The sequence below is a fragment of the Tachyglossus aculeatus genome, chromosome 6 (assembly GCF_015852505.1).
Source record: "Tachyglossus aculeatus isolate mTacAcu1 chromosome 6, mTacAcu1.pri, whole genome shotgun sequence".
NCBI classification, from domain to species: domain Eukaryota; kingdom Metazoa; phylum Chordata; class Mammalia; order Monotremata; family Tachyglossidae; genus Tachyglossus; species Tachyglossus aculeatus.
Genome location: NC_052071.1, coordinates 33,016,226 through 33,041,936, shown reverse-complemented (window position 1 = coordinate 33,041,936; position 25,711 = coordinate 33,016,226). Strand labels below are relative to the sequence as shown.

Here is a 25,711-nt window from a genome sequence, read left to right as displayed (position 1 = left end):
CAGGTACAAGGGGTTCCCTTCCATGAAAATTAATCCGGAGTGCTGAATGAGGCTCAACACTTTAGCTTCAACCACGCCCTCAAGGAGGCACACGTGATTTGGAAGAGGGAGAGAGCACTGGAGTTTCCATTCTTTATTAGCCCTCAGGCCAAAATGCTTCTTCAAGACGACACAGTGTCGAACCCTGACTTTGAACCACAATCACACACCCCAGAATCCCAGGGAGTGGAATGGACTGTAGAAGTCACTTGCTCTGGTGCATCCCACCAGGGCATTCCTCTGCCAGAATCCAAGGGGCAGGGCTAATCCAGGGGTCCAGATGGAGGCCAATTAATCATACGTATTGAGCGCTGACAATGCAGAGTATTACTAACTGCTTAGGACAGTACCATAGAGTTAAAAGACATAATCCCTGCCCTCAAGGAGCTTATGTTCTAACACTGTATTTGATTACACCTTAATGATAATAATAACAATAATAACTGCGGTATTTGTTACTATGTACTGTACGGTACTATGTACTGGACTAGGTACAGTAGGCACTGTACTAAGACTAGGCTAGATACAAGGTTTTTAGGATGGACACAGTCCCTGTCCCACATGGCGCTTCCAGCCTAAATTCTCATTTTACAGATGAGGGAAGTGAGGCCCAAAGAAGTGAAGTGACTTGCCCAACATCACACAGCAGACATGTGGCAGAGCTGGGATTAGAAACCATGACCTTCTGACTCCCAGGGCCATGCTCTTTCCACTATGCCATGATGCTTTTCACTCTGCAGTTCTGCTTCTCAATGATATGAGCACACTCCCATGTGTGGGTGTCCAGCCAAGTATGATCAATTAAGATGGCTGCCAAGCAAATTCTCAGGACTCTAACCCATCCATCGAGAATCACCGAGTGGGCCCACCATTTCACCTTGTTTTAACTCCCCCAATGACCGCATTTTGAAGGAATGAATCCAAGCTGGTCTTAGCTACTCTCGGTTCCCTGCTATGATATGGCATGCAAGCCATTTCTGGAATGTCATTTGCACCTGAACTAGAAAGGGAAAAGCAATAAATGCTGGGTTTTCTTTGGAAGCAATAACTTCTGCCCCAGCTTTTGGTCTGACTATAACACTACAGAGCTCTGGTTCCAGGGAAATAAAATATTATGGACAAATACAGCAAGTGGATGAATGGTTCATGGTATTATATCAGGAATAGTAGTAGATAGTAACTATTAATAACCTTAATAGTGTGCACTATTCATCTGCAAAACTAAGGCCTTTGTAGCATAGAAAAGCTAACAAAAATGTAACTGAGAAGAGTGTCACAGTCCAGCAAATTCCAGGATGAAAGGAGTTCCAGAGAGCTAAAGCCCTTCCCCAGCATATTCATCCTTGCACTCATGAATAACTCCAACTGAAGCAAAAGACAGGCCTTCACCTTCAATCATCAGGGAGGCTACAGATGAACTCTAGCTCCTTAAAAAGACCCACTCCACACCTGCAGGCTCTCGGTGGACAAGGCCTGACCTCGACCCTTTCTCTCAAGGCTGCACTTTGGTATTGCCACTGTGGAAATCATATTTAATCCCTTCCCTCTCTCCCTTGGGGCATCTATGACTTTCAAGGTATCAAAAGCCCTTTAAGACTCATGCTACAGCTTTGTGGCTCGTCTCCTGTCTGTGGATTCCAACACCAATCGGGGATAAACTAGGTGTTTCAAAACTTCCAAGAGGTGACAAAAATATTATCAAGAAGGTTAAATAACAGGCTCCTGGAAAACCAAGAAACCCAAAAGGGGTTCTCACAACCACCCCAAAATCCTATTGGAACAAACCTCTGCAGCTACAAGTCACAATATGAACAGCAAATGAGCCTTCTCAGAGACACTGGGAAGGCAATCAAGACTTTGCAGAATGGTCAGATGATACCATCGAGACTGGTTCAAAAGTGAAATAAAACCTACTCTTAGCAAACCAACAAATGCATCTACACTGCCTCACAGCAATTTATGATCATAACAAAATGGAGACCTACGAAGCCTGCAAAGTGGCAATCGGCTCTGGCTAAGAAACCTACCAAGTGGAAGGTGTACATGGGTGTTGTGTTGTCCTCCTAAATCTACTAGGGAGGGAAGACACATCCAGCTCCTGGAGCAGTCTCATCAGTGTCGTCTACAAACCATAGTCAGCACCAAATGGCGGGACAAGAAAATCAATGACGAGGTCCTGGAATACAGTCATGACCAGCATTAAAGTCGCGTGGCCTAGTGGAAAAAACACAGGCCTGGCAGTCTGAAGGCCTGTGTTCTAATCCCAGCTCTGCCAGCTGCCTGCTTTGTGACTTTGGGCAAGTCACATTACTTCTTCGTGCCTCAGTTTCCTCATTTGCAAAATGGGGATTCAGTGCCTATTCTCCCTTCTACTTAGACTGTGAGCTCCATGTGGGCAGGTACTGGATCTGCCCTGATTAACTCGTATCTGCTCCAGCACTTAGAATAGTGCTTGGCACGTAGTAAGTGCTTAACAGATACCATTAAAAATACAGTCCTCAGAACAACACAGCCGTCCTGGGTGGGCCATGGGAGACAAACTGAAGCACCACCTAAAACAGCGAGACAGAGAGGTGGACTGATGGAGGAACTACTGAGGCAGACAAACCTGTCTGGTGAGTAGCGAGCACGAGAGGTGCTTGATCTCAGCACTCAAAGGCTCCACAAAGATCAGGATACTAAGCAACAGGTTCAAAAGCATTCGTCCATATGGGACAAATCTAATAGCCAAGTAAGAAACAATTTTTTATTTGCAAACTATGCTGAAGACTGCATCAATTACACATCAGTCTTTTCAGCCACACCTGACCACACGGATAGGTCTCATGGTCAGTACCACCACAAGGGATGGTTCCAAACATCGTCACCACCAATATTTTCTTCACAGGGAGTTTATTAAACACTGAACTCTTCAAGAGACAGGTACCAGGTAAAAGACAAGTTGTCTTTTTCTCATTCATAATTTTTTGGAAAAGTTTTTCTTTAGAACTGATACATTCCATGCTTAGCCTTAATAAAAATGTTCCAAACTTTAAAATGATCTGTTTTAAAGTCACATACATAGAAAAAAATACTTAAGCATGGGAGAATTTGCACAGTTCAATTTCAACATTGCAAACTGTATACAACCAGGCCTCAATGAGAAACAGTTGTTTTCCACATAACCACACATTTACAACAGTAAGACAGAGCTGTTCAGAAGACAATATTGCTTTTCTTTAAAGCTGTGACATTTTCGGGGCTAGTCACATAGTAAAATACTTCTAAAAGCAATAGATTGAAACACCACGACCTCAAATTAACATGGTTTAGATAATCTGTGCTCTAAAACCTTCAGATACTTTTAGAAATATAATCTTGTTATTACCAGTTGGCCTTTGCAGAACATTATATTACTATGAACATTCATAAAAGGAACAGATCTGCTATTTTCTGAAACTGCTATGGCATGTTCACGTCTTCGGCATTTTTGCAATGTGATTTATAGAGAAATGGCATGTGCCAGGTTAGTCCCAAACACTTTCTGGAAACTACAAATGTTTCCACTAAATTTTTTATTAAAAAACAAAAACATGCTGATGGCATTAGACAGAAACCACATTTCTGGCCTGGACTTGTGTTCCAGCCTTGGCCTGAGCTGATGGCACAGAATAAAGGCCACTTTAATAAGAGCTAAAGATTATCATGCCAATGATCTGCAGAGCAGTGGTAATGCTACTGCTTTAGGACATACTCTTTACTTTCTTATTGTGTTACCTTAGAGAACTGTAGGCATGTGCAAGAACAAATACTCCCAGAGAAGAGCACAAACAGATGGTACCTCTAATTTTTATGTTAGTGGAATTTCATGGGAAAAGTTAGTGGATTTTCCTCTTGAGAGGAAATCTGTGCTTACAGGTCAAGTGAATTTGGTGCTGTCACCAATCAGTGTCAGCATTTATTTACTCAAGACAGCCAGACTACCATGATAGCAGAAGGAGCCTTGAAAGAAATTAGGCTGGAGCTACACATGTGTGGTTAGTGGGGCTTGTTCAGGGAAAATAAGGATCTCTCTGCTACAAACCCACATGCTTTCCCCTCCCGAGTAGGATTTTTTCCTTCAGTGGGTGATAACATCTCCATTTCCTGCTTCCCTTTGTCTAGACACAGCTTTACTACCAGTTCACGTAATTTTTAATTAAGGATAGCACTATTTAATTCCTTTACTTTTACTTAATGATAAAAGTCCAAGCCAAATTTATAACAACACGTACACTGAAACACCATAATTTCCCACTGCCGGTTGAAGCCAGGCCCTTCAGGCCCCTTTACTGCTTAATGAACCACCTACCTGGTTAATGTGCTTCAGTTTGTCAATAATCTGATTGATTACTGGCTCGGTGCCTTTGGTTTTCAAGTCATGATGGCCAAACTGAACTTTGACTCCATTCCTGACCACCTGATGACTGTACCTGAAAGAGTGAAGGCAAACAGAGGTAAGAAGAAGAGCATGGCGTGGTCTCTGTCAAAGCAGACCACATCTTTCCTCAAAGTTTTCAGCTAACACTCTCGAGAGAAGTTCCACTAAAGGAACTCAAGGAAGAGTGCTGAAACCTTTGGGTGAGGAGTTGAGGCTGATCCCAAGCTCCCCCATCTCCCTATTATCGATTTCATAAGTGAATGGTGGAAATAAGAATTTCTCAATCAATCGTATTTAAATCAATTGTATTTACTGAACACTTATTGTGTGCAGTGCACTGTACTAAGCACTTGGGAAAGTACAACAAAGTTGCTAGACACAATCCCTACCCACAACAAGCTTACAGTCTAGAGAGGGAGACAGACACTAATATGAACAAATAAATTATGGATATGTACGTAAGTGCTGAGGGCCTGAGGGATGGATGAATAAAGGGAACAAATCAGGGTGACACACAAGGGAGGGGAAGAAGATGAAATGAGAGCTCAGTCAGGGAAGGTCTACTGGAGGAGGTGTACCTTCAATAAGACTCTGAAGGTGGGGGAGAATAATTGTCAGATATGAAGAGGGAGGAAGTTCCAAGCCAGAGACAGGACAAGGGCAAGAGTTGGCAGCGAGATAGACGAGATCAAGGTACAGTGAGTAGGTCGGTATTAGAGGAGCAAAGTTTAGGGAGCAGAGTGAGGTATGGACTGGAGTGGGGAGAGACAGGAGGCAGGGAGGTCAGCAAGGAAGCTGATATAGTAATTGAGGTAGGATAGGAGAAGTGCTTGGGTTAATGTGGTAACAGTTTGGATGGAGAGGAAAGGGCACATTTTAACTTTCTCAGGAAAGTTAAGGCCAATAGAGACGCCAGGGTTGGGTTACTTTCTCCCTCAGGATGGAGAAGATGACATTCTGGGGACATTCAGGGGAAGGACCTGAAGTTCTGGTCTCAAGCCATGGCCCCAGGCTCCCTCCCACATTGGCCCCAAGTGTCATGGCTGATTCCAGCAAGAGGCTCCCAGGAGCTTCCCACTCTGCTGTCTCCAAGACCTCAGTGACCCTGAATTGATAGGGTTCACCCAGAGCAGAGGGAAGGCTGCTCTCAGTGGCCCTGACTTGAGAGGGAAACAAGTATGTTACTACTGAGGAGGAAATATACACAGAATAGATGCACTCTCTGCCTCCTCTTCTCCCCCTCCCCCCATAACTTCCTGCCGATCTTGTAGTTAGATTTCCTTAGGAGGCCTTCCCAGGCCCTGTGTGGCATAAATTAGGCCCGTCAGCTCCCCTCTGTGCTGCATATGGAAAGAGAGCATATGGGCTAAAGTGAATGTTTGTGAATAAATTCCCCAGGGGCATGACATAGGTCTTACTTCAAAAATCCAAGTTCCTAGAATACCATTGAGAACACTAAAAATATCAGAAGGGTAAATGTTTAAACTCTGTGGTAGTTCTGTCCCTTCGTATCAAGTTGCACCGGTTTCCACTTGGACGATAACTAACTAGCAAATTGTGTCACTTCTTTATCCCACCTTTGCCCCGACACTGTTACTCCAGACATGTTCTCCAGCTCAAGGCAAAATATACAGTTTTCTTCTTTTATTCTCTTCCACAGTGTGGGAGCATCAAGCCATCAAGTTAGTTCCTCCTAATCTGAACACCTTCTAAAAAGTCAAACTAGCCCTGGGCTCCCCTCCATTCAGTTCCAACAGTGCAGATGCGTACCAAGGTATTAGGGTTGATTTGTTATTTGAATCCTTTATTATGAAAATTAGTACTAAAGCTGTTTTGTCATACATTGTGTGATACTCTAATGGTTCCTTGTGATTTAGGTTATTAGGATTTACACAAAATAAACTTAGGATACTTATGTTTACTACCTGTGGAAAACAAAACTAAAGGGATTTCTAAATCAAATTTATGACTTTGGAAACTGTTGAAATAGGGGGAAAATATTTCATATTATGAAACTCTGCCCCATTCAATTTTAGTCTATATACTCTTGTGTTTCTTTTAAAAGAAAAACCTTTAAAATATTGAGTTCAACTAAAATTATTTCCCAGAATTTTAAAATCCACCATCACCTCTGGAATCTGGGAGATAGAGGGAAAATATTAAAAAGGAAAGTCCTAGACCTCATTTTCACGGGATGCTTTTCTCTGAGGACCTAGGTACCTTCTGATGGATAATAATACTGCTACTAATAATAACTGTGGTATTTGCTAAGCACTTCATCTATGCCAAGCATTGTACTAAGAGCTATGGAAGGTACAAGATAGTAAGGTCAGGCACAATCCCTGTTCCACATAGGGCTCACAGTCTAAGAAGGCACGAGGACAATATTGATTACCTATTTTACAAATGAGGAAACTGAGTCACAAAAAAGTTAAGTGACTGGACCAAAGTCATAAGCAGGCAACTTGCAGAGCTGGAATTAGAAGTCAGGTCCTCTGACTTGCAGGCCCATGCTCTTTCCATTAGGCCATGCTACTTCTCATGGTTATCAACTCAGTCCAGTTCACGATGGAGAGGATGCTCCACTGAAATGGAGGCATCACTTACTACGAAAGGGGAGAAGCTGACATAAATCTTCTGAAATGAATCTCAGGAATTTTCAGATGGGGTTAAAACCTGTCACAGCCAATGGGATGTGCTGTCCCCAAAGGGCTACCTGTGGACACAGGACTCTTTCAGATTCTCCTCTGCTAAAGCTCTGAGTCTGAGCACAAATCAACCTCTCACCATTCACTTCAGAAATTGAAATTGGCTAAGCTCCAAGCTCACCTGCAAAACTGGCAATGCAACTGAGTTCAGTGGAGTGGAGAAGAAATGCTGCTTTGGACATAGGTTTTCAGTGACCTGCCTGCTTGCCACCATGCAGGAAATCAGATGCTAAGATGAAGGACATCAGAATTTGATTCATCATTTCTGGAAAAAAACCCTTTAGATACTTGCTCCTGAAGAACAGGCATTTCCAATCCTGCCTCAAAAGACTCACAAAACCAAGAAAAAAAAAATGTTCTACTGCAAAAAGCCAACTAGTTGAGCTATTGACTGCAAGACCTACACCTACAAAACCTCTATACTGCAAATTCTCCCTCTAAATGGTAAGGTCCTTGTGGGCAGGGAACATGTCTACCAATTCTGTATATGGCACTCTCCCAAGCATTTACCAACACTGCTCTGCCCACAGTAAGCGCACAATAAATATGATTGATTTTGCATGATGACTGCTGTCTGTATGAGCACAGTAGTAGTAGAAGTAGTAGTAATATTAATTCATTCATTCAATCGTATTTATTGAGCAATTACTGTGTACAAAGTACTATACTAATGCTTGGGAGAGTACAATATAACAACAAACACATTCCTGCCTACAACAACCTCAAAGTCTAAAAGGGGAGACAGACATTAATATAAATAAATTAATGGTATTTATTGAACACTTGCTGGCCCTGGGGCAGCTAGAGACATTTTTGATAAAGTAGAAAATCCTAAACCTTTACCATTTCCACTTCACCAACTGCCCTTTTTTTCCCTCTCCCTCTCCTCATCTACATTTTCTTTTGACAAGTCTAGAGCTGGAGGATTGCTATGTGAACTCCAGAACCAAGGGTAAGGATCACTAAACCTAGGTGTGTGGTTCCAGACTGGATCCTCACCCTGAGGGAAGCTCCATTCAGAAGAGCCATTGGATCACATACCCTTGCCCACAAATGCCGATAAGCTCTAGGAATGGAAAAAGGGAAAGTTTCTCGGTGGTTGGTCCAGATTAGAGGCCTTGAAAAGGGTCCTTTGGGAATAGGGAACTTTAGTGCCCCCTCAGAATGACCACTAGCCACCCTCACGGGGAGTGTACCATGAGAAGCACATAACACTGAGTGTGCTACACTGGCACATAGCCCAGATAATGACATCATGGAAAGCATGATGTAGAATTCCTCCTGACGCTACAGTGTTTCTTGGAAAAGGCTCCTGACCCCTTCCCCCATGCTCTATAGCGTCAGCATTCTCTTCCCAGAGCCCTTTGAATATGGGTGCTGCTTCTGAATCAAGGAACTTGGGGGGAATCCAAGGTAGAGAGAGGCTGGGAGCAAAAAAACAATAAAAAATACAGGACAAAAATGTGTCTGGTGCACTATCTATACCAGATAGGGGACAGACCAGCTGGTAACCAGACTGTTCCATACAAAGCCATATAAACCAAGGCTTCTCCCTAAGTGAGTTTCCACCAATTAGTGAATGCATTTTTCTCTCCTGCACTGTGTCTCCGCCTTTCTATTTTCAAAGTCTTAGGGACCCACTTCCTTCTCTAATGCTTAATGTGCCATGGGATTTGCTCCTAGCAATAGGAACGGGGCTCCATCCCTCTCTAGAAGAATATTAGGGCAGAGGTAGCCAACTAGTTTGGAAATCCTCAGCATGCATTATTGGTTGAGCTCATAGGCTAGTGTTCAAAAAGGCCCACCAACTCTAGATTCATTCATTCACTCATTCATTCAGTCGTGTTTATTGAGTGCTTATTGTGTGCAGAGCACTGTACTAAGCACTTGGGAAGTTCAAGTCGGCAACATATAGAGACGGTCCCTACCCAACAATGGTCTATATGCCCTCACAAACACGAGGGCCACCATCCTTTGAATAGCTGCCCTTCACAAGAGAGGCAGTTATATTCACTTTTCCTAATGATTAGAGCCTTATAACAAAGACATTCAAAAACACTAAGGGCAATTGAAGACAGAAGAAGGGAAATGTTGAACTTAATCTCCTGCTTAATTCAGCACCACTGCAACAGCCTTTGGACATATGTGTTGCCCTCTTAGGGGGCCTCTCAGCACTGGGGAATTTTACATACCATATGCACTCTGTTACAAGGACACAAAGGGAAACAGTTAAGGATGTCATTGTAATTTTTGCATTAATTCAGAATTTCGCTTTCCTCCTTTGGCTATGTTTTGGTGATTTTAACAATAATTTATCATTTTATATGGTGCCACCGTTTACATGGCCCTTTACAGGACACAGAATACAGAGAAGGGCCATTTTAGCCATGGAAATCACCAACTAAACCCAGCTCACAATGAGTGGGTGAAGTAAAAGCTTTTAGCAAATGCCGATTTCATAGAACAGGTGGGCTAATCTATTTAGTTACACTCATAATTAAACTAATTGCAAATTTCAAGTCTCTTCCGAATATAACTTTTCCTCATCTATTCTATACATTTCAGTGGTGAAGGATTGTGACATGGATCATAAGACGTCTGAAATAGCATCACATGCTTATCATGGGTATTTCGTAGGTAAGGAGTATTGTCTAAGAAACGTTATCCTTAAGACTGCGTCTTTCCAATCATACAACGTTACAAGTACATCATATGTTTCTCAGGCAGGATATTTGAAAAACTGAAAATTTACAAAATAATCTTACAAAAATGACACCTCCATCCATTTTATGACTCAAACTTTATTGGTACTTGCAAAGGAAGGTCATATAACATTAGCCAGAAAAAGAGGGATACTCTGTCATTTTTCAGGGTGAGGAGTCACTTTGGAAAAAACCAATAAAGTTTCTGTTCACCATCTTACTCACTTTGTCCAAATTCTGAAGAAGAAATTCCCAAGACTTCCTCTCCTACACCAACATACCCCTAAACTTTTGCCTTCCTAATCAAAGCCACCTAGATGATCCCAGTCTCAAACTACAATAAGAGAGAGGGCCCCTATTATTTTCTTTACATTTAGCAAAGGGTTAAAAATAGTTTATTCCCCAAAGACTCTAAGAGACTTGAGGACAAATACTGAAAAGAGGACAATCTCTAGAAAAGATAATATGGGTAAATAATAATAATAATTATGGCATTTATTAAGCGCTTACTATGTGCAAAGCACTGTTCTAAGCACTGGGGTAGCTACAAGGTAATCAAGTTGCCCCACGTGGGGCTCACAGACTTAACCCCATTTTACAGATGAGGTAACTGAGGCACAGAGAAGTTGTGACTTGCCCAAAGTCACACAGCTGACAAGTGGCGGAGCCGGGATTCGAACCCATGACCTCTGACTCCAAAGCCTGGTCTCTTTCCACTGGGCCACGCTGCTTCCAAACATCAGCAATGTTAGAAAGTTAAACATATTCCCAATTACTGATTTGGCAAGTAGATGATGAACCACAGGAAAACTCTTTTTCCAACATATTTAAGTGTCCAAGTTGCTTCGTAGCAGGCAGAATTTCTATAGGATCAGACTGTGGTGAAAATTGTTCAGTTAATGAACTTAATAAGCAGTTTTCAATAGAGTATAAAATTGAAACTTACTATATTCTCAGAGTGCCATCTTGTGGTGGTCCTGCACCATTGCATAAAGTTCCCAATACCACTAGACAATTTTTAGCTATGGATTATATAGTACAGAGAAGTTTTAAGATTGTAACAAAAAGGAAGAAAACCAAAATTTTGGCCCCGACTGTAACTATCAAGCAACACAGAATAATACGTAGCATCGCTCTGATGCGCAGGATGGGATGGGGAATCAGCCAGCCATTACTCAGCCTTATCAATCACACTCACACATACAGATCAAATCCCACCATTAGTAGCATCGACTTTAACTTGAAAGATGTCCAACTTCCAGTGAAATTTCCCCAGTAAAATGGAGGAACCTACTTGCTATGAAGGATCTGTGTCCAGAGAAATTGCAGGAGGGTTTCTGCTACCCTTTCTGTGGGCAGCAAGGCCTGGTCAGGGGCACTGGAAGAATTTACTCCTCCTGCTGCTAACACAAAAATAAACGGAATGGCCCTCTGGGAGCTTTGGGAACCATTCCACTTCTGCTGTCCAGATCAATGTCTCTGCCCTACTTGGAGGTAGTATGGGCAAAGGGGCGGTGGGGTAGGGGGGAGAGGAAGACCCAGAACAGCAGCCTGGGTCCTTGGGACATCAGTGGGGCACCATGTCCATTTAAGTTTCTGGGTGCTAATAGCTTTTAAAGCTGTGAACAAGAGGTGGGGAACTTGGGGAATGCTCAGAGTCCCTGAGAAGAACAGCTCAGCTGGGAAGACCTAAAAGCCCTGCCCCTAAAAGAGACATCCCAGCAATCCCATAAAAATTAAGGAAATACAGCTACAGTAAATATGTTAGAGGAGGAAAGGATATTTGTAAAATGAAGCCAAAAATCCAATCTAAATTTCTTTCTTTGTAGAGCTCACAAAAATAATAAGACATTTCTTGTTAACAGTTTTTCTCCTTCAGTGAATCAGTAGTATTTATTGAGTGTCAACTAGGTACAGACACCATACCAGGCAACTGGAAGAATGCAATAGAGTAAATGTAGAAATGACTCCTGCCGAAGGAGCTTACAATCTGGTGGGTGAAGCAAAACACTACAATAATTTACTGACAGGATGATGAAGGAACAGTGTACATCTACTTGAGTAAGTGCTTAAGTAACAGGATGGAAGTTAGCAGGGATATACAGGGGGAAATTAGACACTAATTGGAAAAGGCCTCTTGGAGGAGATGTGATTCCAAAAGGGCTGTAAAAATGGGGAGAAGATATGGGCTGTCAGATTTGAAGTAATAGCGTGTTTCAGGCAGGAAGAAAGGAGTAAGCAAGAGGTCTGAGTTAGGAGAGACTCAGAGAGGAACAGAGATTATGAGCTGGAGTGTGTGGAAGAAGAGTGGATAAGCATGAAGTGCCTCAAAGCCAACTATCAAGAATTCCTGCTTGACAGAAATTCAAAAAAATGGAATTGGTAACCACTGGAGGTTTTTGAGGAGTAGGGAGATGTGTAACCAAATGAAATTTTATAACAATGATGTGGACAGAGTGGGAATGGAAGTACAGACTGGGGAGGAAATAATTTGGAAACATAGAGACCTATGGTAACCATAGTGGCTGTTTGGATGAAGATGAAGTGGAGGATTCTGAAAATGTTATGAAGGAAAAACAGACAGGATTTGGCAACAGATTGAATTGTCAACTGCTATGGGAAAATTAAGTAAATGGGAAGTAGAGGGGGATCTGGGAGCGGATGATCTCACCAAAGGAGTGAATGTGAAGTAAAGAGGACTCCCAGACAGGGCCATGAGTGAAGGATACCCTCAGGGGCCACCCACAGTAGAAGGGTGAGAGACAGGGGAAAGGGAAGCAAAAGGGACCAGAAGGAACAGCCAGAGGGTAGAAGGAGAACCAGGAGAGAACTGGGTCAGTAGAAACCAAGGTAGAGAATGTTTCTTTCAATCATTCATTCATTCAGTTGCATTTACTGAGCGTTTACTGTGTGCAGAGCACTGTACTAAGCACTTGGAAGAGCACAATACAATAAACAGTCACATTCCCTGCCCACAATGAGCTTACATTCTAGAATTGGCGAGATGGACATCAATACAAATAAATAAAATTACAGATATGTACATCAGTGCTGTGGGGCTAAGAGTGGGGGAGGGCAAAGGAGGGAGTGACCTACAGTTCAAAAGAAGCAGAGAGATTGAGGAGGATTAGGATGGAGTAACATCCATTAGATTTGGCAAGAAACTGGATATTGGTGACAGAGCGGATTCAGTAGGGTGAAAATGGTGGAAAGCAGATTGTGGAAGCTTAAGGAAAATGTTGGAGGAGAGGAAGTGGAGCAGTAGGTGTACAACCACCCATCCAAGGAGTTTGGACACGAGGGGAAGAAGGAGATGGGGCAACGGCTGGAGGATTCAATAAAATCCAGGGGTTTTCTCAGATTGCAGAAGACATGAATATATCCAAGACTAAACTCCTTATCTTCCCTCCCAAACCCTGCCCTCTCCCTGACTTTCCCATCACTGTTGACGGCACTACCATCCTTTCCATCTCACAAGCCCGCAACCATGGTGTCATCCTCGACTCTGCTCTATCATTCACCCCTCACATCCAATCCGTCACCAAAACCTGTCGGTCTCACCTCTGCAACATCACCAAGATCCACCCTTTCCTCTCCATCCAAACTGCTACCCTGCTGGTTCAATCTCTCATCCTATCCCTACTGGATTACTGCATCAGCCTCCTCTTTGATCTCCCATCCTCCTGTCTCTCCCCACTTCAATCTATACTTCACACTGCTGCCTGGATCATCTTTGTGCAGAAACGCTCTGGGCATGTTACTCCACTCCTCAAAAATCTCCAGTGGATACCAATCAACCTACGCATCAGGCAAAAACTCCTCACTCTCGGCTTCAAGGCTCTCCAGCACCTCGCCCCCTCCTACCTCACCTCCCTTCTCTCCTTCTCCAGCCCACCCCACACCCTCCACTCCTCTGCCACTAATCTCCTCATCGTACGTCGTTCTCGCCTGTCCCGCCATCGACCCCCGGCCCACGTCCTCCCCCTGGCCTGGAATGCCCTCCCTCCGCAAATCCGCCAAGCTAGCTCTCTTCTTCCCTTCAAAGCCCTACTGAGAGCTCACCTTCTCCAGGAGGCCTTCCCAGACTGAGCCCCCTCCTTCCTCTCCCCCTCCCCCCTCCCCATCACCCCGCCTTACCTCCTTCCCCTCCCCACAGCACCTGTATATGTGTTTGTACATATTTATTACTCTATTTTATTTCTACATATTTACTATTCTATTTATTTTATTTTGTTAATATATTTTGTTTTGTTGTCTGTCTGCCCCTTCTAGACTCTGAGCCCATTGTTGGGTAGGGACCATCTCTATATGTTGCCAACTTGTACTTCCCAAGTGCTTAGTACAGTGCTCTGCACACAGTAAGTGCTCAATAAATACGATTGAATGAATGAATGAATAGGGTTGAAAGCAGAGTGGAAGGAGCCATCAGAGAGTGAGCAATAGTAATCACAGTTAGGATAGTATGAAGAGTGGGCAAAACTGTTTTTAGTCAATGAGAAGGGATACTAATAGAGGCATAGGAAGAGGTGATAGGATTTGAAAGCAGAGGGGTGATCTCTTGTGAGGTGTCTTGAAGGGATGTTGGGGTGAGAAGAAGCTTGGAAGGTGAGGAGACTTTAGGGAGGTCACACCTAAGAGTTTTGATTTAATCAGCAAAGCAGCTGGCCAGGTCATCAGGGACATTTCTAAATGATTATGGAATGATTCATAGAAAAATTTATCCAGAAAAATTTCATCATTGCAAATTGGTTATGCATTCCATTAACCATTCCATGTAATTGATCAGGAGATTACAATGTATCTGTAAAATTAAGGAAATTAAGGAAATCAAGGAGCAGATAGAAATCAAAGGCAAAGAAGAGATAGTTGTACTGCAGTCTTCTAACAGAACTGAAAATTGGCTTTTAACTAGTTTGGTGTAGACACAATATATGTGAGGGTGTAGCTGCATTATAAACCAATTACAGCCTTGTTATGAATCCCACTGTGAGGGAGGCCTAAAAGATTGGTTTTAGATGGGATCTGGAATAGAGTCAAGAAGTCATTTAAACATAGAAAAGCAAAGAATCTGTTCCAGATGGTGAGGAGAGCGTGAGAAGGAGTTTACACCCACCATGATGACACAAGAGAGTGTGGATGTAGGATGAGGCGGGGAAAAAGGACAGTGGTGGTTGCATTAAGAAGCCTTAGGCAGAGGAGGTGAAAAATAGCAAAATCTACAGGAGCATGAAGACAGTGTGAAAGAAACTGAGTAAGAAAACAGAAAGCAATTCCACTAAATCTTTTTAGAATATCCAGTGTTGTCATATAAGGAGTTGCAATGTGGCAGTATAGAGAGTGGTAAAGCTATAAAGTAAAGATGTATGTCACAAAATAGGCAAACAAAGCAGAAATAAAGATTTCATAGAGAAATGTGAATGAAATTTAGGACAAAGTAGAGTCAATTCAATTAAGCCCATGCAAAAATAAAGCACGCATACAATTTTAAACTTAGACCACACGAAAAAGGTAACAAAACAAGAATATCCAGGAGATTCATTTTATATTATTCTTGTTCATACCAATCCACCAGTGGTATCTTACATGAAAGATGGTCACAGCTGTACTTCCTTACAGTTTAGGAAGAAGAAGAAATGGGCTTACATTTAAGTAAGAACGATTTAGGTTGGATGGGAAGAAGAATCTCATGATAGGTGAAGACTGATCACTGAAGAGGCAAAACGGAGTAGGAAAATATCGAAATGTCTAATTGAGGATCCCCAATCCTCAATAAATACGATTGAATGAATGATTGAATGAAAAGAATTATCTTTTTCACACACTTCACATAATCTCTATGCAGGCTCCACGTTTTTGTTCTTGACTTCCGGGTCCTCATCTACTGTGACACAGAGAGGGAGGCAGGGAAGGGTGGAAGGAAGAGCTTAATTTCCTCAAGATATTAGCTTTGGAATCTGGAGCTAAGGGGCTCCAGTTGTTTGGCCGAGAGAGATCAGCCAGAATGTGGTTGAAAACCCAATGGCAGATTTAGGGAATTTTCTCTCAAAGAGAGGGGTCATCATCAATCGTATTTATTGCGCGCTTACTACGTGCAGAGCACTGTACTAAGCGCTTGGGAAGTATAAATTGGCAACATATAGAGACAGTCCCTAACCAACAGTGGGCTCACAGTCTCAGAAGACATGGTTGGGATCGTGCACGTGGCATGGGGCACAGGAAGGTTTTGGATTAGGTGCCATCTCCCCACAATATCTGGAAATGACACCAAAATGCTTAATAAAAGTAAATATCCTAGGCTCACGATTTACAGTGCTTTTGGACCCAGTGGAAATTGGATAAACTGGTACAGCCTGGAAGGCTCTGACCTACAATCTGGAGAAAAGGATGGTCCTAGTTTGATAGATTGGGATGGGTTTCCAAATGGGGAAATAAAGCTGTGGAGAACATCAAACAATGACTACATAATAGAGCCACAATTGGGAAATTATTTGCTGAAAATGATACAACTACCTACTATTATCTGTGGCACCCTATTCAACCTTGCCCTTAGGCAGGGGGATGGAAGGATGGAAGATGGGATCAGAGGTCTGAGTTGGGCTGACAAAGCTTCCCAGTTCATGCAAAGATTACAAACCTTTTTCCTTTTTCCATGCCCCTTCACATATGGAGGGTAAGCTTGCCCATTAAATAATGGACAGTGGGTGATAGGTAATGGATATTGTTTCAAACAAGAATTTTATGACCTTCAGATTCTGCCACTCTCAACACACTTCATTTCATATGGTTGTTTTCCTGCTTAATGTCACTGATTTTACAGAGTGATGATAAGGGTGACTTTTATGGGGAAGGATTGAATTTAACGAGCAATATACTCCTGAAAACAACTCTATTTAGAGGAACTGAGATTGTTGGGTTTCACAAGCCACCCAAACATTGTAATATTGATAGTAATACATTGCAGTCCAGGGCCCCACAGAGATGGAGATGTTTATGTCCTTCTATGCACAAACTGTCCAGAAGCCAACAGTGTATTCAAGGGAAGGGGGAGGACGGATGGCGGCCCAGGGGACCCGTCTCTGGGAAAGCCTAAATGTGGACAGAGTGGGCAGGCCAGTGATGCAGGATGAACCCATGAGGTAGCCTCTCCGAACCCTGGGAATTGCTCTCATCCAAACAATGCTCTGGGTCGATCACAGAACAGCCTGAGCAGGCCTATGGGGGAAAAAAATGATGAGACCCTGCTTATCAGAGGGAAAAAAATACCAAGGAAACTGTTCCCTGTTCCCTGCCTCAGCTTCTGAGTATTCAACCTCCTTTAATAACTAACCTAGAAAACTGTCACTGAGAAAAAGCATTAGATATTTATTTATTTATTTAACTATTTTAACTGCAAGGGCAGTAATAATAATTATGGCATTTGTTAAGTGCTTACTATGTGCCAAGCACTGTTCTAAGCACTGAGGTTCATAGAAGGTAATCAGGTTGGACACAGTCCCTGTCCTACACAGGGCTCACAGTCTTAATCCTCATTCTACAGATGAGGTAACTGAGGCACAGAGAAGTTAAGTGACTCGCCCAAGGTCACACAGCAGACAAAAAGTGGAGCTGGGGTTAGAACCCACGTCATCTGACTCCCAAGCCTGTGCTCTTGCCACTAGGCCACACTGCTTCCCTAGGTCATGACTTGCTTCAGGAAAATGCCAGTGGGAAAGAAACAGAGGGTGGGAAGGGAAGATAAAGGGGAGAATGCTGAAGAAAAAGACACACCTTTATAAATATTATCTCAGAGCAATGCTTATGGTAGCTAGCCGATTAATCTATCTTCCATCCGAAAGTGGGATACATCCTTTTACTGACAGAATGTCCAGAACATTGCAAGGTATCAGTGCCAACTGGGGACATAACTTGTCTCATGACAATCTTACGGAGCCTTCTTTTTCCTCTAAGTCAGGGAGGTGGATACTTACTGTGCTTTGCAAACTACAACAACCCATTCATTATCAACACTGCAACGGAAAGACAGGATGTAAGTTTAAAAAGACCTAAAATTGTGTGACATTTTCTGCCCCAGTAGGAAAGATTTGCCCCAGATTTCACGCCAGGTGGGGTGCCGCCAGCATTCTTCAGCCACGTCAGGGAACAATTAAGGGTCAGGAGGCTCCTTGGCTCCACATGGGGTCAACTGAGGCACAGTCAGGGGACTTCAAACCAAGATTCCCACCAAATTGTGTTCACTGCCTTGTGTCACCCTGCTGCCACCTCCACAATTTGCTTTCCTTAGAACACCTGGAGCTAAGTGAGAGTCTTGGTTGGCCAGTTCAATGAAGAAAGCAGCTTCATTTGGGAGGCCTACTATGAGGAGAAAAGGTAAGTGGAGCTTGCTAGTTTTGGGGTAGCCCAAGTTAAGGATCAGTGAGAGGCTAGGGTCACTTCGGGTTCTAAAGTTTCTGTTGCCGTTAGTTTAACTATTACTGCAAAGTGAGACACAAGAATCAAACCTGAATATATACTGAATATATTTAAATGAAAGAATTGTGGTACTTGCTAAGCACTTACTATGTACTAAGTACTATACTAAGTGCTGAAGTAGATAAGATACCATCGGATTATACAGGTCCCTGTCCAGGACTCTCAACCTAATGGGGAGAGAAAACAATTATTTAATCCCCATTTTGCAGATGAGAAAACTGAGGTTCAGAGTCATACAGAAGGCAAGTGGCTGAGTTGAAATTAGGACTCAGGTCGTTCAATTCCCAGTTCTGTTTCCCCTAAAACACACTCCTTCCTGGAAAATATTTTTCTAAGAGAAATACCTGTGAAGTCTGTCTGCTGTGAATCCACTACCTTGGGGAAATATGGCTCCTGTTTTGGGAAATTAGCTTTCTTCCACCTTTACCTGGTAGACCTGCTGTGCGTAAGAGGAGCAGCAATCTTCCAGAAGCTTCCCATGCTCCTCAGGAGTCCAATTCTATCAACAACATGGGAAAGTGGGGGCAATCAACGAGGTATTATCTGAGAGCACCTGATAGGATGGCTATGGCCAAGAATTTTGAATGCCCTACTATTATCTGGGACAGCACTGACCAGGGAAGGCTGGAAGCATGGACTGCTGCAGTCTGGCAAGGGAGTGGCTCTGTAACTATGCTGTGTAGGTCATTTGGTGGAAATCCCCACTGTTGTGTTCCATCAACCCCCTAAGGAGAAGGACAGCAGCACCTCTTTACCCAATTTTTCCATGCGGTGGCTGTGAAACACTACCTGCACCTACTCCAGTGCTAAAATCTGGGACAAATCTTTAAAAATGTTGAAAAACACTACAAATTGGTACATGATATTTTCCCTTACCTCTGTGAAATCCTGGTGGGCTGAAAAGGAGAAAATAAGGGCTGGAAAATAAACGCAAAAAGAAAATGTCTCCCTGATTAGAAGGCTTGATTGACAGACAGCTAGTAAATGTGTGATGGAGTAGGAAGAGATAAGATATGCAAAACAAGTGTAAGGACTCCTATCTATCTGTTACCATGGAGAGCTAGACACCGCCTTCTGCCTAGTCCAGATGGTCACATAGATGTTTAATGGATAACTTTCCAAAGAGTGATGCTATTTTTTTCCCCAAGGGTATGGCCTATATCAGATATCTAACCTCCATTCTCTATAATGGGGTTGAACGATTCCAATTTGAAAGAAAGAACTCATGTTGAAGAACTGACAGAATCTATGCCTCTTCAGGTCTCCAATGCATCAATGTCAATAGGTTGACAAAGTACAGGCCAAAGAATTGCTGGAATAATGTAAAACTGTCCCTTTCCAGAGAGGGGAAACTTAATTTTAAAACAGAAGGCCCTGACGGCATCTGTATTCATTAATGGGAAAAATGAAGTGACTGCAGAAACTAGGAAATTGGCTGAATGGGAGATAATGGCTCTGATTTAAAGGTTAAATCAAGGACTACAGGAAACCCAAGATCTGGCACAGCAGCCTTGGCCCTGAAATCGGAGGCACCCTGGATTCCAGAAGAGGACATTTTGAGAGATTCTCTGATTAATCCCTATGCAAAGGGAACCACCTCCTTCTTCAATACAACTCTGACTGTAAGGAGTCCATTTCCTTTACTGTTTCCAGCTGCCAGAATAAGTGTCCTATGAGTTAGAAACTCTGGCAGCTGAGTTGATATATTTTGGGGTTTGCGCTGCTTTTGAAGCGGAAGCCAGAAAAGTTCTGATGAGATAACACTGGTATCTCTAAAGGAGGCCACCTGTCAAAGAAAGGTCAAGGGACATATTACTCACAGCTATGCTGTTTCAATCAACACCCAGCTCAACCTATCACAGGTAACGTGCAGGGATCCTGCCAAATCAAAATTGAGAGCAAAAAGGAGATGTATGTGGACTGGGACTCTATCCCAGACATCTCCTAGCAGGGAATAGGTGCAGCTAACAGCTGATCTGTACGACAAAGAGGACACTGTGATATGATATTTCTAGAGGGTGTGGATTAACCAGAATTATATTTGTGTTATTTGATGTTCTCACCGTAGAAGGAAACGATACAAACAAGCCAAGTACTGACAGCTTGCTGTTGATTGATACAGCACTAACTGCTACAGGCAAAAAGCCATGCAATCTTCAACAGGTGGTCTTCTTCAGAGATATCAATGTTGCCGCATGAGAATGTCTCCCTCTTTCATTTCATAAGCAGTCCAAGACCAAAAATATATTTGCCGTCTTTGATGTGATACACTATATTAAGATGTCAATAATCAGGATAAGCCATGTTTCTCTCACTAGGTTCTGTGGGTGTAAACTACAATATGTCACAATTAACTCAAAGAATAAATGTCATTTTGTTGTCAGAGTAGGCAGTGATAAATGGTGCCACTAAAGGTTACTTTAAGATGAACCTATGGTAAAAAAAAACTATCCTCATCAAACCTTTATGTGGATTATCACCTTGCTAAATCCTCAAACATATCATGTCTTTGCTGGACAGGGTGGCTTATGGAGAGTGTTTTTCAGCCTTAGGCAGACTTAAATATGCATCCTCTACCAAATTAAAACATTTTCCCCACAGCACTAAACATTTTCTCCACAGCATTATTATTTTCCCCATACAGTCCCTTAAAACTGCTTGGCTTCTCCAGTTAAGGTAGCATAAACCACCTTGCTACCAAGCAATTTTTACTTGTATGCTTTCATTTCAAGGTGCAGTCTCAAGCTAACTGGGCAGTTTCCAAATTAGGATAAATGAAGTACCAGGTTTTTGCTTCCAGTAAAATCCTCAGTAGAAGTAAATTCCAGAAATGGCCAAGGTTCAGGAGGCCAGGATGGCGATTTACTGAGAAATATGGATATATGTATTGCTAATAAAAACTAAACCAGCAGTCCCTCTCCCAGCCTCCTCGCCTGTGGAGCTACTTCTGCCAGGAATCCGGGGAGGAGGCGCCAGGGGCTGACCATGCCAGCAGGGACTTCTCCCCTCCTTCCAGATATTATTTTTGCTGCCCTCTGTTTTCCATTTTACCCTGCCTATTTAGTTCCCCTGCTTTCTTCCTTGCAATATTTGAATGTGCTGTATTTACGGTTTCATATGCAATGCCTCAAGCTCTTTTGGAGGAAATATATATCTATAAAATAAATAAGAACTGCCTTGGCTCCTGGGATCTGTGCGGGACTGTGAGGAGTTGCCCACCAATAACTGTAAAATATATGCGTCTTTTACAACAACTGAAATGATGTGTCTAAGTATGTGTTTATGACCTTCTTTCTTCCCTGCTCAGAAAAGAAGAGCTTTGCTAGTGGGTGCATGAGTCTCTGTGAAGACACTGGGAGTAATAGACTATTTCTTCAGTGGAGGTAGCCTCACTTTCCCTCTCCTTAATCTTCACATTAAATAACAGGAGCCAGTGTTGTTTGACTCATTTTGAGGGCTAGAAGCACACATTCGCAAATATTTGACCATTAGGAAGGTTGTGACTGCTCTTCAAGGATGGGGAGGAGCCTGGAAAGCTTTCCTATCAATAGTAATGGACTGCAACTTTTGTCATTAGTTTATTGTGAAAGTCAAAGTACCAGTCATTTCCTGTGTGTCTTTGGCCCAGATACTGCCTTTTAGATTGAGAGCTCCCTGAGGCCTAGGAACTCGTTTGATATAATGTCCTTGGGCTTTTCCTCAATGCTTAGTAAAGTGCTTTGCACAAAGTAAGTACCTAACTAGCATATAAACACTCTCCATAAAAGGAAATCAACTTAATCATAAGCCACTTCATAAAAAGCAAGTAATCCTAATGAATATGTGGGGTTGATGAACCTTTAGTGCAAAATCTAGAATAATATATACATGTATAATATTCCCTTAGTTTTTAGAAAGGTTACTTTAGCTACAAATTCCTATTTAACTTCCAATCTAAATGAAAATTGAGGCCTTTCATTGTCTTTGGGCTTAATTTCTTCTCAACCTGATTTTAATTAGTTGTTATTTTATAGGGTGTGGGGGGCGGCTCATATCGTTATTCATTCATTCATTCAATTGTATTTATTGAGCTCTTATTGTGTGCAGAGCACTGTACTAAGCGCTTGGGAAGTACAAGTTGGATCATCCTCCAAATCAAAGAAAACCACTCCAACAAACGCTCACTAAAAGAATCAAGTTTACTGATGCTTCTTTTTCACCACTCATTCAGAGAGGCGGCTACAAAAACTCGTGGTTCTAGAGCAATCTTCCCACACCAAATCATGCCTGGCTTCCAGAAATTTCCCTATAAGGAGGTATTTGTCTTCCTTAGAGAATGGCTCAAGAACACATATGGACAGTACAGCACTTGTCTCACCCTATTTCCATATTATTTCACCACTACTGTTTCTTAATGCCCTCGAGAAAATTTGAACATCTACCTTAAGCACAGGCTATTGTTAGCATTTCTCCTAGCCACATGAGGGTAGGTGTCTTGGGGAAGAACAAAATGCACTTGAATAGGATGCAAAACGAAGTGTGGCCACATAAAGACAAAACTGGCTTATTCCTAACTGGATAGAAGTCTCTGCTGATCACCCCATTTGACCTTCAACATGGGATCACGGTCTTTTACTAAGGAACAGAACTATACAGGACAAGTAAGCCATTAGAATGTTATGGGCTATTGGGTACAGTTGTTAAATGTCCACGTCTCGATATTTAACCTGCCATGAACATTAAAATCCCTTAAGAATCACTTCTTCAATCCTAGCTCATGTTGAATTCAATTATTTTGGTTGTTTCTTATTTTCTGAGTGCCTAAACAGTTTAAGGTAATTTCTCATTTCAAACGAGGGAATCTTCAAACACATATTTTAGTACTTCGTTATTGTGTTAAAAAAACAACAAACTATTCATTGATACTAAAATGAGAAACTATTAACTCCATGGTTATTCCCTGTTCCTTTATTTTCCCCTAAGCTCCAGAGAAGCTGTAATTGGAATCAAAAGTAATGGCTCAAGAGATTGAAGATGGGAAATTTCAGCTTCCGGTTCTTGGGGAAAATCTTGCCTGCAGGCAATAGGCAGACAGACATGAAAGGTAATGGATAAAACCTGATCAAGTTCGATGTTTCAGTTAGCTACATTTTGAAAGCCAATATTTGTCATAAACCAAGATGGAAATTAAAGGAGAAAGCTCATCTGCTTTTGAAGGATACAAAGTGAAAGCTTTCAGGAGTCCCAGGATACAGATCTAGGTTCTGCTGACAAGTTCAACTTAATGTGCTTAAAGACAAATTCTTCATATTCCTTCCCAATTCCTCTCCTCACCCAACTTCCCCAACACAGTTGACACCACCACCATCCTTCCTACCTCTCAAGCAGAAAGATGAATGGATATTTACTAAATACAGTGTGCAAACAACTGTATTAAGTACTGGGTAAGAACACAATGGTGACATGGTCCCTGGCCCTCCCAGACTCATTCATTCATTCAGTTGTATTTATTGAGCACTTACTGTGTGCAGAACACTCTACTAAGCGCTTGGGAAGTACAAGTTTGCAACATACAGACACAGTCCCTACCCAACAACGGGCTCACAGTCTAGAAGTCATAACCGAAGATTCATTTGTATTTACCCCAGGGCTTAGAACAATGCTTGATGCTGAAGAGGCACTTAAAAAATACCAAAATTAAGAATACGGCAGGAGAGGAGACTGGCCACATACACCTAAGAAAACATGAAAATTAAAATGCTAAGACATCATAAAGAACAAGGACAAATACACAAAACAAACAAAAATCAATAAGATACTGTGGCCAGGGGAACAGGGTTTAGAGGTCTTCATGGTCTAGAATCCAATGGTCACAACAGTAATCACAACAGTCAGCAACTTTGTTATTATCCTTGATTCCTCCTTCTTTTTAAAGCCCCATATGTATTCAGTGAGCTGCTAAATCCTGTAATATTTCCAGGATCCTCTCCCCATCCCTTCTCTACTCACATAGCCACAATTCTGGTACAGACCTATGTCATATTCTGGCTTGATTACTACATCAATCTGACTCATTTTACTGCCTCCAATCTCTCCTCTCTCCAGTCCATACTTTTCCTCCCATCTAACTGGAACATTTTTTGGAAAATGTAATTTTGCACTTATCTCCACTATCCCTACTGGAGTTGCAATGGTTTCCTCTCAATATCAAGTAAAAATTATTCCTGGCCACTGGCTTTGAGATACTCAATCAGTTCTTTTCCTCTAACTCATTCTCTTCTCCCACTAATTTCCAGCTTCATGCCTCTCAAGCTAACCTACTCACCGTGCCTTGTTCTCACCTCATCCACTGCCAACCACTTGCTTAAACTATTCCCCATGTCTGCAACTTCTTCCCCCATCATCAATCGTTCTTATTTATTGAGTGCTTACTATGTTCAGAGCACTATACAATATACCAGGATTAACAGACATGTTTCAGGCCCACAGCGAGCTTACAGTCTAGAGGGGGAGACAGACATTGATAAGAATAAATAATTTACAATATATAATTTAAAGATATGTACATAAGTGCTGTGCTGCCAGGAGTGGAGAAAATAACAAATGTCCAAAGGTCACAGACTGAAGTACATAGACAATGTTGAAGGAAGAGTGATCAGGGTAAAAGAGGGCTTAATCAGGGAAGGCATCTTGGAGGAGATGTGACCTTAGAAATGCTTTGGATGTAAAAAGAGTGGTGGTCTGATGTATATCGAGGGGTAGGGAGTAAGCAAGAAGGAGGAAATGGGAAAGGGATCACTGGCAAGATAGATGAAATTGGGGCACGGTGAGTAAGCTGGCATTAGAGGAGTGGAGTGTCCAGGCTGGGCTGTAGTAGGAGATTAGTGAGGTGAGGTAGGATGGGCGAACTGATTTTGTGCTTTAAGTCTAATGAAAAGGAGCTTCTGTTTGATGCAGAGGTGGATGGGCAGCCATTGGAGGTTCCTGAGGAGTGGGGAGACATGAACTGAATGTTTTTGCTGATAAATGATTCGTGCAGCACAGTGAGTTATGGATTGAAGTGGGGAGAGATAAGAGGCTGGTGGGGAGGGTGGGGGTCAGGTGAGGAGGCAGATGCAGTACTCAAGGCGGGATAGGACAAGTACTTGGATCAACATGGTAGCAGTTTGGATGGAGAGGAAAGGGCAGATTTTAGCAATGTTGTAAAGGAGAACCGACAGGAATTGGTGCCAGATTGAATATGAGGGCAAAATGAGAGAGATGTGTTCATGACAATGCCAAAATTACAGGTTATGAGATAGGGAGAATATGGTGTTGTCTACAGTGATGGGAAAGACAGGGGAAGGACAGGGTTTGGTGGAAAGATAAGGAGTTCAGTTTTGGACATGCTTAATTGGAGGTGTCAGTGGAACATT

The 25,711-nt window shown here is 42.4% G+C and overlaps 1 protein-coding gene across 1 annotated transcript in view; it reads right to left on the bottom strand.

The window, feature by feature from the left end:
* The window catches only part of GPC3 (glypican 3), a 432,499-nt gene that overhangs the window by 121,489 nt on the left and 285,299 nt on the right, over nt 1-25,711 (bottom strand). Inside the window, exon 6 of the mRNA XM_038748017.1 lies at nt 4,370-4,490. Within this exon, the coding sequence (XP_038603945.1) occupies nt 4,370-4,490 (121 nt within the window). The remainder of the gene's footprint in view (nt 1-4,369; nt 4,491-25,711) is intronic.